Here is a 16,746-nt window from a genome sequence, read left to right as displayed (position 1 = left end):
GGGACAGTGGGTGCAGCTGCAGCTGAGGAGGCAGGAGACTGAGCCCTCACACGTCTGCTGGATGAGGATGAGACGATGGCGGAGGGCGTCATTTAGGGATGATCCAGCAGTCTAAATACGTTCCTTTGTTCTGCCATCAAGCTGATTTCTTTATCTATTGTTGATGGATGTAAAACACCCGCCCTGTCCATCAACACACATATCCAAACAGCAGACAGCTGGGAAGAGTTGCACAAATCAAGCTTTAATGTAGCTTCATTTTCTTACAGCCTCCGGTCTTTCAACATGATCAAATAAGCTGACTTGAGATCTGTCTTATGAACGGTCTGCTGAGTTTCAGAGATCCCTCTCATTCTCGTGATGTCACCTTTCAATACTGCAGGGCGGGACTGCTGCTTCACCTGGGGAACATATCTTTCATAGTACAGACAGGTATATTGTTTCTCTGACACACTTTTCTATACACATGGATTCACCAAGTTTAATAATGAGAGGTGAAAGTAGTACACTGAGTAGAAGTAGCAACAGGGCTGCACGGTTGTTCAGTGGTCAACATCTTTTTGTTGATTATATTTTGTGTTTTTAAAGTCAATCAGCAAAGTAATAAATGGAGCCAAATTAGGAGATAGTCTTATTTTGGTGTACTAGAGTTGTACATCGCACAGTGACATTTGATATACATTCTCTGTGCAAACTGTAAGCAGGCTAGTGAACATTTCCCTGGCCGTGTCACAGAAAGCACTGAAATGAGTTTTGAGACACAATTGGACTCCTTGTTTCGGTGCAGCGATCCTAAACCCCCACACAGCAGCTCGGCATGAATAGAGTCTTGTTCCCAAGTCTGAGGAGCAAAATCCCTAAACTTGGAGCCGTACAGTATTTCAATTTGTTTTTTTGGCCTGTTGTGGAGGAGCAGAGGACTAATATTCACTGCTGCCCTCCAGAAAACCCTCATACATTTAATAATGGATAAAAATAAAGGATGAATTGGATTTAGTGTTGGCAGGGACCCTGAACTTATCATGAACTTGATCTAATCCTGACTTCTGTTTTCTCACACTGTCACAGGTTGTCACCTCTGCTCCCATGTAGACAGAAGCATCAACACACACGGCTGGACGTGTTGCAGGACGAGCTGACAGGATAAGAAATCTCCCGTCTTTCAGCACTCGGCAGAAATCCTGGGTTGCTACGAAACAGAGCCGGCAGCCTCCTCCAGAAAGTTCAGAGCACTCAGCCATTATCTCCCATAATGCATTACAAGGGTCTCTCAGAGGAGCGTGCATGCTTTCTCTATCTGCAAGACTGAATTCCTGACATTCTGGTTGCCTTGCCTGATGTTTGGCAGAGGGTTAGCAAATTCCTGCAGCCTGGAAATCACCACGCTGGTACAAAGTCACCATGGTGCTGGTGAGGAAGGAAAGGGTCAGCTCCTGCAGTCTGAGGCCATCGGGCCGAGGCTGTGACCGCATACTTAGCTCTAAGCTCCTGCTAATCATTTGCAAATCATCACCTGATGCCTAACAGTGGAGTCAGTGTGTGTGGCTATTTAGTGTGCAGTCAGTCTCTCAGCATGTGCATAATAACACAAGGAAAGCTATCCGAGCACATAAGCGAGACCTGTCTGTTACAGGGGACTACTTGTCGAGCACAGCAGGTCCTTTTCACTGAAGACGTGTTGACATGTCACAGAGGAAAGAGCACAGGTGTAACAATAAAATTAATGGCTGAATTCAATTTAGCTGCTTCATTTTCATGGTCCCGATACTACGCATTCACTGTTCACTGCTACGCCTGATTATATCATTACAATGTCCCCTGTCAGTGGGTGGGATATGTTATGTAGCAAGTGAATATTTTGTCCTTGAAGTTGATGTGTTGGAAGCAGGAAAAATGGAAGTGTCAGGATGTGAGCGACTTTGACAAGGGCCAAATTGTGATGGCTAGACGACTGGGTCAGAGCATCTCCAAAACTGCAGCTCCTGTGGGGTGTTCCCAGTCAGTACCTACCAAAAGTGGTCCAAGGAAGGAAAACCGGTGAAACATCGACAGGGTCAGCTGCAGACAGGTCACGGAGCCAATGCTGACGCTTGTCCAACTCCGAAAGTGCCTGCAATGGGCATGCGAGCATCAGAACTGGAACACGGAGCAATGGAAGAAGTTGGACTGGTCTGATGAATCGCATTATGTGGATGGCCAAGTGCGTGTGCGTCGCCTACCTGGCGTGTCACCAGGATGCACTATGGGAAGAAGGCATGCCGGCGGAGGCAGTGTGATGCTTTGGGCAATATTCTGCTGGGAAAACATTCATGTGGATGTTATATTGACACTAACCACCTACCTTAACATCGTTGCAGACCAAGTACACCACTTCATAGAAACGATATTCCATAATGGCAGTGGCCTCTTTCAGCAGGATAATGCGCCCTGCCACTCTGCAACAATGGATCAGGAATGGTTTGAGGAACACGACAAGTTCAGGGTGTTGACTTGTCATCCAAATTCCTCAGATCTCAATCCAAACAAGCACCTGTGGGATGTGCCGGACAAAAAAGTCCCATCCATGGAGGCCCCACCTCAACTAACAGGACTTAAAGGATCTGCTGCTAACGTCTTGGTGCCAGATACCTCAGCACACCTTCAGAGGTCTAATGGAGTCCATGAATAGACGGATCAGGGCTGTTTTGGCTACAAAATATTAGGCAGGTGGTTATAGTGTTAAGGCTGATTGTTGTATAAGACAAGTCAGGATGTCTGCTGTGTAAAAAGGCCAGTAGATCAACTACATTTAGTTGAACTGTCTGTTTTTAGTTTTACAGGACTATCTCTTGAGCCGACCAAAATCATACACCAGTGGTTTCCCTACTGGGGGTCAAAACCACTCCAGGAGGTCACAGGATTATTTCATTGCTAATGTTTTTTTCTTTTCTAACATTAGCCTTTACTTAATGTTTATTTATTTTAATTTTAGAAGGGAAAATCACTTCTTCTAGAGCTTTTAAGACAACTAACTTAGCTAGTAACTTTGACTTTAACTCTGTAACCTGTGAGAAGAGGCTAAAAGAGACATTGGGAGACAGAATAAAAAACAAGAGCTCCTGAGTGTTGGTAAATCTACAAATGGCACACATAAATTAAAGTACAAAGGTCACACAATAAACACATTTCCATGTCGCACAACTTTAATAGAATATTTTAACTAACTCTGTACAAATTGAAAAGAAATATTGCGCAAGTAACAAATTGTGAATAAGAACCAGTTAAGGCCATTGCTAGCACACGGTCCAATGTGGTAGATTTGAAGATGACAACCGTGGCTCTGAGAGATCAGTCAAGATTTACAATCGTTCTTTTAAAAAGAGGAGGGATGGGTTATATTTCGCTGTAACTGCTGTCGCCGACCGGCCACCAGGCAAAGGTGTCCGACCGCACAACCAGAAATCCAGGTGCAGTATATAAAATACATTGGCAACCTCTTCTTTTCGTTTCCACAGACATTCTACTGAATCATTATACAATAACAGAAATATTTATATATTCTTCAACAACTTTAAACGCTGAATTAGATTACACTGTGTTAATGACAATTGGCAAACAATTCAATAAAAGAGGACGGCGTGTTTTATCGTTCATTTTGGCTTGTTGGCAACAGAATTTACATTTGTTCGAAACCTCCCGCACACTGTCCCATCAGTTTTAATGACATTTGTTAATAACCAGACAAAGGTGATGTCTTCTGAACAGCAAGAGACAGTTGAAAGTCACCCACTGTGTTGGCTTAATGTATCATCGTTTTTAGGGGTATTTTCACCAGCCTGCTTGGGCTGGGAAGTCTATAAAGCTAAAATTGATCAATGTGGAGACATATCTGTATTTTTGTAATGTCTTGATATCAGGTCGTTCTTATTGTCCTTGTTAGTTCAAAGAGCATTTCAGGCCTGATGGGGCAAACAGGGAGGAGCTCTACATGACAGTTCTGAGGTATAACTGCATGCCTGTCGCATAGTCTTATTTAGTATTATGTGTCCATTCAAGTGCTCAGTTTAAATGCTTGTTAAACCCGATACGCCTGGGCAGGAGTGAGCAGTATTAATGCAGAATATTTATGTTTGAACTCACTTTGATAATAAAAAACCATGACTTGGCAGTATTCACGTTTTGCTGACCTGCGAAGCCCAAAATAAGATTTGAGCCAATGAGAATGAGCCTTTAACAGCGGCTGGGTCTAAAGAGTTCCCAAAATGCACCACTTCATACAGCTGCATGACACCAGAATAAATAGTCTAATGACATGACAATGAACATTTAAAAAAGTAAATTAAATTCAAAATGATACATTGTATGCCTCTTAAAAAACACCATAACAAAAGAAAACACTGCAGCAACCCCAGTGAAAGATTAAGTCAAACTTGTTCAGCAGTTTCCTGGTAAACTTACGCGTCGCTTGTTGGCATTAAAAAACCCTGAGTAACTGATTTATCTCCGTGAAAACTAAAGTTGGGATCCATTCCTTTCCTATCTTTATACCATGTGATGATGTTCTGAGGTTATTGGCAGTCGTAACCTACTCCATCTTACTAAAGGAGAAGACTGTCCCTATGTGATGTCGTGGTATTTTAATCCGAGTCAAGTCACTTCCTGCTTTGAGTTTGAATGAAGCCAAATAAAAAGGGGTGAGATGGGCGCAAGACAAAAGAAAAGGAAGTCATGCACATAGTAAAAACGCAGTTTGGTTTGCGTTCTATTGCGTTCAGATGAGAGTTCATAAAAGGGCGGAGCCTGCAAGAGTAGGAGGACTTGCTGATTGGCTAAGAACTGATTTGACGGACAGCAGGTCTCCACCTCCGCTGATCATCACGGTTACTGCTGTTTGCATTCGGCAGGCTGGGGCTGTTCTTTCTGTGCGGAGAGAGAAACCAGTTTACATAACAGGAAGACAGACAGATACAACAAGAAGAGGCTAACAAGGAAGCAGATGTAAACTAGAGAGATAAGGCTACTTTTTCTAACCAGGTTGTTACAGAAAAGGGGAAAGTGTTAGAAACCTGGGATGGGACGACAGGAGGAAAAAGGATGGAAAGAGTAGTAAAGGGAGAAAAGAAGCTGTGTCTATCCAAATTGTGAGTTTAGGGTCTTTAACACCTCAGACTACTGGGAGAATCAACGATGTAGAGGAAGAGAGAGGCAGCCAGAATAATAAACCAAAGCCAATTGATTATACAGTGAATTATATATGGGGAACCCCGTCCTTTTTCTCCCTTACCTATAAATGCATGGGGTGAGAATGATTGATTATGCCTGTAATGGAGGGGAGTCCAGGGGAGGGAGAGACAACAACATGCACAGGTTTAATTAACACATTCAGAAATGACATAGTGAGCACAGTGAGACATTGCTGACGTTTGTGAACGAGCATCCTGAATAAGTGACGAGCTAACAGCAGGTACCACGAGAGAAAAACTCAGCTCGTAAAGAAAGTAATTCACAAACAGAGCATCATTGTTGCTCCCTTCTTGAGAAACTGCTTACAGTCAGGGTATGCACTTAATCACTATCAGACTGGAATAGCTCATAATGGAGCAGTCAGCTAACTGAGCACTAAATAAACGGCTCTTTCACTGACAGCCTTACATAATAATTTGTTACCAATGGTCTGAGAGTGTGAGTGCAGAAGAATAAAACACCTCTTAAAAAGTCTGCCATAAGGTGCTGGAAACTGGAGATACAATAAAACACATACTCGAGCGAGAGAGGCTTTACACTGCAAGGTTAGATAAAATAAGCTCTTTAGTTTCTGAACGTTAAGGACACTAGAAAGACTGGAAATCAAGTGCAGATTTCCTTAAGATAAATGCTGCTCTATATATCAAGACAATCTTTGGTGGGGTGGAAAAAAACTTTTAGGTGCAAATCTTTCTTACCAAAGCGCTCGAGGTTAAACCAACAACCAACACCGTAGGTGCTGCAGATATGTTGCATACTGTCATTAAGAACTTGAAGATCAAGGTGATAGTTACAAAATAACAGTAAAAAAAAGGACTAATGCCATGCATTAACATCTGCCTTTTGTAAAAATGTAAGAATGTTCATGTAAGTGATATATTGTATGTTTGCAGTGTATGTATCAGTGTCTACTTTATCCTTTTCTTAAAGAATTTTGCACATAACTTGTTTTTCCCGAAACTTTAAACACTATTTGTCTGGTGTTGCTTTTGTCTAAGCTGTCATTTCCTTGTAAGTGTGTGCGTGCAGCCTAGAAAGCAATTATTGTTTCAATCTGATATTCTTTATCAAATCCAACATCATTTTAAACACGCTGCACAACTTGGAATTTCAACACTCGAGAGGAAGAACAATAATGAAGCTGAATCTAACTGAATATCCAGTGCACGATGGCACCTTCAATAAACTCTTTGATGGAAATAATGTTGGCCGATTCTCACACAGTGAACATGCAGTAATAGTTTCAAACTGTTCTTTCAGGTGTGCAAAGACGCACATAAAACCCTCTGCCTCTTCCTGATATGCAATTTGACTGGCTTTGAAATCCACAGTAAACCCTAATGGCTACAACAGCGTGTAGTTTTTTTTCGTGTGGTGTTTATTATCCACAAAGTATTTACTAAACTGGCAGAAGGTCATGCTGCTAAATAAAAATCATCCACATGAAACATACAAAATAATAAAACACATCATGAGCAGAAGCACAATCAATGATAAGCTCAGAAAAAAATTTGTTCGTACTGACCTTGGGTTCAAAGTCTCCCTCATCGTCGTCGTCATCCCCCTCCTCATCCTGCTCCTGAGACACAAAGACAAGATGATTATACTGTATCCATAGAAGCCATGTTTTCACTTAATATGCACTAGAGCTGCTATGATTATGTGGTTATGCAGAGAAGTTTATGGAGGCAGAAAACGGTCATGACCAGCCGTCTGGCATATCAGAACAAATAGAGTTTGTGACTGAAAGTAGTTTTACTAACCTCTTCATCTCCCTCTTCCAGCTCCTCCTCTTCAAACTGCATTAACAAAATTACATTGTGAATTAGAAACACACAGTTGACGACAAGTTTGACTTATATGTCCTCTTATAAATGTTTTCTCTGCAAACTTCCGATGTAGTGGCTTTTTCTGTGCTTGAGAGGAAAAAGACTCACGCTGTCGTCATCCTCCAGGGCCTCTCCAGTGAAATACAGCACCGCTCTGGGAACTATTCTCTCACGGAAGAAATGACCAATCTCAAAGTCTGTGGCTAGGGTGAACTCAGAGTCTTCGTCCTATAAAACAAGAACACAAAGAAACCATTTTAATGCAGCAACAAATCCCAGAGACTGATAGTGCTGCAAAACAATAAAATAAATACAGTGGGTGCTGATTTAATGAAGAATAAGCAACAATTTACTCACCATTTCTCCGTCTGGAGAAACTGTAAGGGAAAGGACATATGAGAGTTAAACAATACGCACCTCAACACACTGTTTAACAATGACTATTCAAGGGAAATAAAAGGCATGATGAACAGTTGAAAAATCGGGTTTTAAGAGGCACAGTCAGTTTATAATTACCAGTTAGGCCAAACAGTCACATTACATTTGTTTTATAAAAGCTTTCACGGGGGCAGCTTTGGGGGCAGCTGTGATTCAACCAGGATCTGTAAGCCCATTTAAGGCAACAACTATGCTTATTATCAATGACCTCATGTCATGAACGGCAGGTCACATCATCCATAGAAAGTGACAGGATGTTAGCCAACAGCTGCGTTCCACCTCCCTGGCAATTAACTGACTAAAGGTGACATCATCCTGTCCTTCCTCTTCTTGAAACAATACGGTTTGCGGGGAAACTCTTTTGTTCGACTTAGGAGGTAATGGACAAGGTACATGTACAGTATGAGCTTCACAATTTCATCTTGTACTCTTCAATACAGAAAGAACGTCAGCTTCATATGACTCATGCTTTCTTTGTACGGTTACTGCCGGGGCAAATGCGTTACAATTACCTACTGAGAGGAAGAAGGAGATTGTCGTGCGTGCATTACAGCTGGTTTCCACTAAGACTTAATATTAAAATAAGACAGTTCTTTATTTGTAAACAATATTTGAAGCTGTAAACGTTTGGGATAGCAGCATTTTTTCTGGGTAATTAGAAAATCCTTTCTGGAAATTCCTGCTTAGCTGGTATAACACTTCAACTGCCATTGCTCTGGTCAACTGCTTTCATTTCAGCTTTTAACTTTTAGCTACACTCACAAAATAATAAGCACACATCAGACTAGAATGAGTAATTTTCATGGTGCAGTCTACATCATGGCTGAACCAAGTGTATTTTAATGACAACATTTGACTTTTTTTTTTTTTTATCCAACATTTTTCATAAGGATTCTTTTACGTTTTTCTGTGTTTTTAAGAACGGAAATTAAAGTTTCAGCAGGTGTTTGAGTTGAAGAATAAACTTCCTCTCTGCCAGAAAACAGAGACTCTGCAACAGAGACATTTCATGCAATAAGCCCATATCTGTCTGGCTGATCAGTCATCTCTTCCAATGAAAGATTCCAATGAGCTTGTGCAATGAACAAAACAATGTTATGTTCAGGATTTGCACAAAAACATTCTTATAATACTTTCTCACATATCCTGAAAGAGGAGATGCAACCGGTGACAAAAAAATGCACTTCCTCTGAGGTCACGTGCAGACACTGAAAGTCGTGTTTGGGTTGATTTGCTGTCAATGCCAAGGTGAAAAAATATCAAAACCCAATTCCCTTTACAATTCTATGGTCTCATTAAAAATCTATATAGACTCTACAGCAGTGAAGTGTGCTCTTCAGCGTGTTCACATGATCAGCGAGTGATGGCTTATTCACTAATGAACATCCCAACACAGCTACACACCTGAACACACTTGACAAAGAGCTATTTATATTCTCCTCTTATATAGCGAGGCTGTGACTGAACCAGTAAGACAAACATTTGCTCAGCCAATCGGAGATCAGGTCAACCTGTCAAAGTCTGAATACGCCCAGGCATGTCTGCACGGCACCTTGACTACACAGGAAAGAGGATGCATTAAAATAACTTCTCTTACTGATGCTTTGACAGATACACACCTCATCTAATTTAAGGGGTCTGTCGCTGATTTTAAAGATTACACACTTCTTAATTAAAGTCAACTTCATGTTTGATGGGGAAATGGTGCCAGTAAGGGAGCATTTTAAAACTTAACAAGCTAAGACCTTTTAAAACAAAAGACAGCTAAACACAAAAGCAATTATTTTTTAAGCACTTTGAGATGTTCACACTTAAGATGTGCTGTATAAACCCTAAGCCTTAAAGACAACTTTAAAGCCTCAAAGTCAGTCATTAACAGTCCAGTGCCACAAAAACTTTCAAACTCTCAAAGCTGGAAAATAATGGCAAAACCAGAGTTGATGGAAAAGCAGGACAGTCCATCGAGCACAGCTTCTGTACACTATCAGTGAAACATGGACATGCTGACTAATCCATCTACACAGAGCAGAGCCACAGCAAGATCTAACAAGAGTCTGGCGCCCCTTGCTGTTGAAGTCAGCTTAATGCAGTGAGGAATGGTAAAACCACACGACATGCGTGCTAACATGTTGCAGCCCCGCCTGCGGATTAACACAGACATGTTGACTGTCGAGCAGAATTTGTTTGAGCTTTCAGTGATTCAGGGTTTACTTAAGGAGTTTGTTTACAGCATGTGTACACAGCTAACATAGCAAAGCTAAGATTTAAAAAGGTTACTGTTATGCGAGATTCTCACACCAGCTGGTGAAAAGAAGTAGGAGTGACGTTAAATTTAGACCTTCAGAAGTAAATGCTAAGGTGTGTGCGCGTGTGTTCTCACCTTTAACAGGGTTAAAGAAGTTGAAGAAAGAGTCGTTGGGAACCTGTTTGGTAACCGTGCGGACGGTGCCACGGCCTTTATGCTTCTGCTTCTTCTTAATAGTTTTCACCGTCACATCCTTCCCCTTGTGCCAGTCTATCTGACAGCTGGAGAGAGGAGATGTAAAAAGAAGTGAGAGGCGGCGGAAAGCAGGGACGTAAAAAAGGTAAATGTTGGAAGAAGTGCCAAGAGGAGGCCGATATGTGGGATGCTAAATCAAGAGAGATTATTATAGAAAGAGAGCAGAGGAATGCTTTACAAACCACACAATCTCTATTTTTTCCTTAAACCTCAGCCTCATATGAATTTAACAAACATGTCTGCGTGCTCCAGCTCTCACCCTTCACAGTCGATGATCTCTGGCCCCTCGAATGAGAAAGGATCTGAGGTGTCAGGCTCCGACTTCATCTTGTAGACTTTAGTGAGGACTGCATTGTTGAAGTAGCCGTTGGACTCAAAGTGAAACTCTAATGTGAAACTCTGAAGGACAGGCCAAGAGAGATGAATCATTTCACTCAGCCCTTTATCGCTTTTTCTTTATTTATAAATGTCTTTTAAAGAGTATGAGGATACTGACCATTGGCTGTCCTGGTTCAGAAAACTTGACTTGAATATCTTTCAGGTGCTTTAGGATGGGCTCATCATGTTCCTGTTGGTACATGAAGAGTCAGGTCAGAACACTGTTCAGATGGGTAAAACGTGTATAAGGCTCAATGAAAGATCATTGAAGTGTACCTGTAGCATGTCACTGAGCATGTCCACGCTCTTGAATATGGTGAGCCAGAACTCTGGGATGCCTTTGGGGTCTTCCTGTGGTGTGGCTTCCTCTTTCTTTGAATCCTCAATAGCAGCCTTTTCCTTTACCTCCTCCTACAAGCAGCGGGGCAAAGCGTTTAAGAAGTCTTTTTGAGATTAAGATCTTTTACAGGAAACAGATAGTGTGAGTGCAACGAAATCAGTTATAAACAAGCTCAAAGCAAGAATATTCAGTAGGAAAAAAATATGTTGGACACACCCCATTTGCCCCAAGTTGTTAGTTTTCCTCCTCGTTTGCTTTACAGGACAAAGTGTTCTGTGCTCTGAAAAGACCCCTTTTACTTGTATTTAAGTAATTTGTGAGATTTGCTGCAAAAAAACAGCCTCAAGATAACAGTCTGGCTTCAGGTGCAAACCTACTTGGCAATAGTCTCATTGGTCTGTTATCATTAAGTAGTGGATTTCACATTGATATCATAATATTGATCCATTCCTCCAGACTGATAATAAAAATAAAAATCTCTTCTCTGCTGTGGAAAAAGCAGGTATAGTAGAATTTGATTAAATCAAAGTGTACTTACAGCGAGCTCCTCCTCTTCCTCTCTGTCACTGTGCCAATCACACTCTTCGTCTGTGGGTTCCACTGTTCCTGTGACTATATCTCGTCTCTATGACACACAGACACATGTAACAACAAGTTAATCATATATTGAGAGTGATTTGGAATATTAGCATTAAAAAATGCGTATATGAACAAGCATTATTTCAAAAAGGCTGAATTATTTTCAGCTAGCACACTGAAATCAACACCATTTGAGAGAGACTTACACGCATGCACCGACATATATATGCACACACACACACACACACACACACAGACAGGTGCAGTAGGATTACAGCTGTCACTCTTCGGGGAAACTAAGAATGGCAGAGTTCTTGTCACTAGCTCTGGAAATAGCCTTGACTGACAAAAGAACAGTTGACTACTCGTTGTAGCAGTTTTCAATTTAGCACTAAGGATGCGTCCTCACTGACCTCAGATCAGGCCAGAGAGAAAATTCAGCAACCATTAGTGCAGGGAACAAGAGAAGTGACTCTCAAATACAAATAAGAAACCTTTATTGTTGTCTTGTTTTTGTAGTCTTTGCCTCGCTTGATTTAACATAAAAAAGATTCAGGGTGGCAGTCAAGTAACAACAAGATAGTTATTTTTAAACATTTATATACTGTACCTTCTCAAACAGTGGCTGATAGAGGGCAGCATACTTTCTCTCTAGCTCATGGACCTCCTCATAGAACTTAGCCTCTATGTTGGCACACTGCACCTGTAGCCTTTTCAAGGCATGCACTCGCCTCTTTACTACTTTGGGAAGCATGCTGTGGGAGGAGACAAACATAATAATTAATGTTAATTTAAATATTCATGAAAACATAATATTATAACCTATTAAATCTGTTATCTTGAGACAACTTGTCAAAGTCAGAATAAGTCCAGGCATGTCTGCAAGGTACCTTGACTACACAAGAGAGAGGATGAGTCATTAAAATAACTTGACTGAAAAATAACTTACTGATGCTTTGAGAGAGAATACCTCATCTAATTTAAGGAATCCAGTGTTTCCCACACTTTGACTATACCTGGGCGGCCCGTCAAGGTATATTAATGGCCGCCCAAGTATATTTGCCAACCAATTTGCGCATTCGTATTTTTTTGATCTGTCAAATAGAACTACGCCATCTGTAATCAATAATTAGTGGACTTCTTGCCCTTGCATACCTGTTGCATGGGAGACACACATGCACACAGACATGTGCCCTCTGTTGTCTTAAAATCTAGTAAACAGTTTGGTACGTTTGTTTCGGTGCGCCACGTTATTTAAAAAAAGCCTCCTCCATGAGCGGCTAACCTGCAGACGTGACAATAGAGTCAAATTTGACAGAATTCAACACACGGTTGAGTTTGTTTTTTAACCTTATAAAACATACCGCAGATGAGAGTTATCAAAACAGACAGGAGGAAAAAAGAGAAAAGAGGTGAGCAGATTTCAGTTGTAAAGACAGTAAATAATAATAAAAAAAAAAAAGGACAAAGAACAATTGAAATGATGACATATGGCAAATGGCCTCCCCGTCATCGCTGCCTCCAATGAGACTGTCATTCTGTGAAAACACTGGGATCTGTCACCGTTTTTAAAAGATTACTGAATTCATGTTTGACTGGGGAATTGTGCCAGTAAGGGATTATTTTATAATGACCTTGAAAAAAACAAAAAAAAACCGAAAGCATTGCATTTGTGATTAGCTGTCATTTCTTTGTGTTATTTTCTTAAAGCTCTTAGAGATCTTAGCACTTGTAAGATTTGCTATATATAACCGTATGACTGACTGATCTTGGGTGTTGGCTAGATAGATGACATTTTAAAGTTTTGCCCAATGTCATCTTAAGTTGTTCACCAACTTATTCCAAACAATGGCATGTTGTATCCACGAGAATCTTTCAGTTTTTACCTTGTTACTCACACAACTCAAATATATTATTAATGGTCTGCACTGACCTTTCCAAGAAGTGGAAGCTGACAGGTTTGTCCATCTGCCCACCGGGATTTTGCATCCCTTGCTCCCCTTTACCTGCTAAAGCAACAAAAATCATTAATGCTGGTACCTTATATTTTACATTTAAATTTTTTTTTTACATGCAACACTTGATTTTATGAAAGCTAATAGAGTAAAAAAGATTTAACTTTTCAGACACTGTATGGGGGAAGCAATTGTTATACCTTGGTCTTTACCTTTAGTGGCGTCCATTACCGAGTGGCAGCTCCTTCCTCTAATAGAAACAGATCCTTTAGATTAGACAAGTACTCATATTGACTCACAGACAGTGAAAGTGTAAATACCAACAGAAGCAGTGAGAGAGTGAATGGGGGAAATAGTGTTGATTGTTTACACGAGCGAGCGCGGTTTTGTGCTTGTAATTTTATCGCTTTAAAAAGTGGTGAGGTGTTTTATACATTGTAACATTTTAGATATATGTTAGTTTTTTATTTCAGATTCACTTAAGTATGTTTACTTTCAGATATATGTTAGTTTATATTTTAAAGTATTATAGTTGAGGTTATTATTTATTACTAGAATTTCTGGATGTATGTATTCCTTTCTCTCTTTTAGTGTTAGGCTTGTTACTGTGTATTTATTTTCTCCTGTGCTGTACTCACTTTGTTAAACCTGCTGCTGTAACGTCACAATTTCCCAGTTTGGGATCAATAAAGTAAATCTATCTATTACATATCAAGTGTTAAAGTCACCAATGTTAAATAGATGGACTTCACAAGAGGTACAACCTGATAAAAGCGTCAACTAGCAAAACATGGTGACATCCAGACCAGCTGTGCTATAATCGACTGAGCAGCAGCACACTGCTGTTGAGCACGCGCAGGCCGATGACGCATTGGCATGCTAACGGCAGCTAGGCTAGGCTGACAAACAGTTAGCATCTCTTACATTAAGTTAAATGTCTAACACTGCCTTTGACAGCCACAGAGGGCCCCTGATAAATCAATATCAAATCGAAGTACACGCTTACATCAGTTTACAAACAAGTGCGTCCTAATAATCACGTAGTATGGGCGGTGCCAGAAATCTGACAGCAGCTAACCGGGCTACTGAGTTAGCATCAAACTACGAGCCAACGTGCTATGAACAATGCTTCAGCTAACAGTAAGTACAAAGGTTAACACTTTACATTAACCCTTTCTAACCAGTACGTAAAGGACAATTGGGATAGTAGATGTTAACGTGTGGCTGAATTAAAAATGCTTTGACTTTGTAGTTCAAACTGGCCGTTAAGGCTGATGTTAACGTTAAAGCTACTAGCCTACAGCCAGCCGCATTGACAAGCTAACATCAGCTAGCCACCGTTAGCTCGCGGGTTAATAAAAGCAACAAGAGTGAGAGCAAAGTGAAGACAGTTCAGTAACAGTCTGTCGAGTAAGTAAGAGTAGTCGTAACGTTCATGATAAATAGCCCAACATAGTACCAACTGCTCTTTTTAACGACATGTCTGTGCTAAATAGCTGTTTAGCAGTCTTACCTCTATCTGAGCGGAATCCTTGCTGGTCGCGTCGCTCACGCGTCTTCGCTTCAACACCCACGCGCGAGCAACACACGCGCTCCAGCATCCTGGATTCTCATTGGACAGCTGGTGACGGAGAGTATGATGCTGCATTCAAAGGCTGTGTTGCGAAAATGTCATTCCAGGAGACACCTACTGTATTGCTCAATCATCTCTTCCCTCCCGAAGAAAACAGACAAAGCAAGGATAAACAATCAGTGTTTGCTAAAACAAAATCTAGTTCAAAGTTGTTACAGCGGTCCTTTAGGATGTAATACAAGTTCTAGTGAAAAAATAAAACACTTTTATTTAAAAGATCTCAATTGTGTGATATTTTGGCACCACTACGTTTTATAACTTTTTAATAACTTTGCTTTCGTCTCCATTTGAGAGAAGAACTGCTCAAACCACTGTAATCTTCATCTACTGAATTCAAAATATATAATTCAAAACAGTGACCGGTATTTTTCAGATAACAGCTTTATTGAATAGCGTAATATTTATGCAACATCAGAAATCTTAATGTCAACTTGTGATCCACTCAAACTCTTTTATTACTTCTGCTATCAGGCTGTGAAATGCTGACAGCAGTAATTAATATATTGGCCAGAATTATCTGTAAGGCGTCAATATTTATCTATTAATGTGATAGGCTGTGAAACTGAACTGCCCTTCTGGGATAAATAAGGTTGTCTAAATCTGAATCTCAATCTGAATCCATATTGGACAAGTACTTTTACTCTGTGGTGGTATCAGCCATATATTTCCTGCTGACAGAAAGAGACTGAACAAACTGGTGAAGAAGGCCAGCCCTGTCCTGGGTTGCCCTCTTGACCCTGTGGAGGTAGTGGCTGACAGGAGAATGATGGCCAAGCTGTCGTCTCTGATGAACAACATGTCCCCCCCACCCCCAAACTTGCAGGAGACCATAACACCACTGGGGAGCTCGTTCGGTGACAGGCTCCTTCCCCCGCAGTGTCTAAAGAGGAGATACTGCAGGTCTTTTCTTCCTGCCGTGGTCAGACTCTATAGTCAACAGTAAACACCAAAATGGACACAAGAGGGCTGCAACTCTCCATAATCTACATGTGCAATACTTATTTTTATTTATTAATGTGCAATGTCACTATCTCACTTCTCAACCTGTGCAATACTTCTCTTTTATTATTACATCAGATGGTCCATTTGTCCATTCATTCATGCTGTACACTTGCTGACTTTAGGATACACTTGTTTAGTTACTTATTTTTATATGCCCTTTATTCTAATGTACTGTCCACTTTGCTGCTGATACACTGTACATTTCCCCGTTGTGGGACGAATAAAGGATTGTCTTATCTTAAGTAATATTGATTCCTTCTTAAAGCATCTTAAGCTTTATGATATTTAGGACAGCTCTTGAAATAAAAGAAGTACATGCAGCAGTTGTATGAGCAGGCACTACAGATTTCGGTCCATAGCCTTATGTTTTGAGGTCCTATCTGAATTAAATACATTTATTTTGACAGTTTTGTCCAAAACCTTCAGAATAAGACATAATATGTTTCGACCACAAGAGGGCTTCATATGCCTGTGCTTCGAAGAGACTGTGGCCAAATCCTCCAATCTCCACACTCACGGACTCACACTCACGCACTGCACGTCTGATGTCATTAAAGTCCGTGAGGGTTCAGTGCTTAGGCTTTAGGGTGGAGACTGGGACTAGGCTAATGACTCTATTTATGTTTGTACACTAAAAGAGGCTCTCATCCTGCATACATGTGTAGATAAGTCAACAGGTGGTGTGGTATCAATTATTATTTACTCTTTATTCGTACGCCACATGATAGCCACATCTGTGCTATGAAACATCACTTTCTGATAATAAACAAAAAGCCATCTTTGAGGATAGGCATCAACAAGTGCTGATAGCTGTGCACGAGTGAGGCAGTAGGACAAGAGCTATCATTCACCTGCTCTGTCAGATTACA

The 16,746-nt window shown here is 40.7% G+C and overlaps 1 protein-coding gene across 5 annotated transcripts; it reads right to left on the bottom strand.

Annotated features, from left to right (window-relative positions):
* Positions 1-3,164: 3,164 nt before the first annotated feature.
* On the bottom strand, positions 3,165-14,802 carry nap1l4a (nucleosome assembly protein 1-like 4a). 5 transcript variants are annotated; one of them, XM_069686335.1, is made up of 15 exons: positions 14,756-14,802; positions 13,443-13,492; positions 13,221-13,296; positions 11,898-12,042; positions 11,247-11,333; positions 10,645-10,779; positions 10,487-10,558; positions 10,250-10,389; positions 9,871-10,016; positions 7,410-7,429; positions 7,161-7,280; positions 6,987-7,022; positions 6,749-6,802; positions 5,264-5,298; positions 3,165-4,899 (listed from the first exon to the last, which is right to left on the bottom strand). In XM_069686335.1, exons 2-14 carry the CDS (start codon positions 13,468-13,470, stop codon positions 5,293-5,295), a joined length of 1,065 nt encoding a protein of 354 aa, XP_069542436.1. In that variant the 5' UTR covers positions 13,471-13,492; positions 14,756-14,802; the 3' UTR covers positions 3,165-4,899; positions 5,264-5,292. The 5 variants fall into 5 exon arrangements, with proteins under 5 accessions (XP_069542436.1, XP_069542431.1, XP_069542434.1 ...); XM_069686330.1 differs by lacking the exon at positions 5,264-5,298; XM_069686333.1 differs by lacking the exon at positions 5,264-5,298 and having other exon boundaries at positions 13,455-13,492.
* Between the last annotated feature and the right edge of the window lie 1,944 nt (positions 14,803-16,746).

This window comes from Semicossyphus pulcher, unplaced genomic scaffold, assembly GCF_022749685.1.
Source record: "Semicossyphus pulcher isolate SPU_LCO1_2020_fin unplaced genomic scaffold, fSemPul1.0.p SCAF_8, whole genome shotgun sequence".
Classification (NCBI taxonomy): domain Eukaryota; kingdom Metazoa; phylum Chordata; class Actinopteri; order Labriformes; family Labridae; genus Semicossyphus; species Semicossyphus pulcher.
This window is presented reverse-complemented; position numbering and strand designations above follow the sequence as displayed.

Bases quoted from the DNA above. Each gene is read 5' to 3' on its own strand.
- nap1l4a (XM_069686330.1), bottom strand. From the start codon at position 13,470: ATGGACGCCACTAAAGGTAAAGACCAAG. The intron at 11,334-11,897 runs GTACAGTATATA...TGTGTGTCATAG, and splicing joins ATCAGCCACTGTTTGAGAAG to AGACGAGATATAGTCACAGG. The intron at 6,803-6,986 runs GTTAGTAAAACT...TTTGTGTCTCAG, and splicing joins TGGAAGAGGGAGATGAAGAG to GAGCAGGATGAGGAGGGGGA.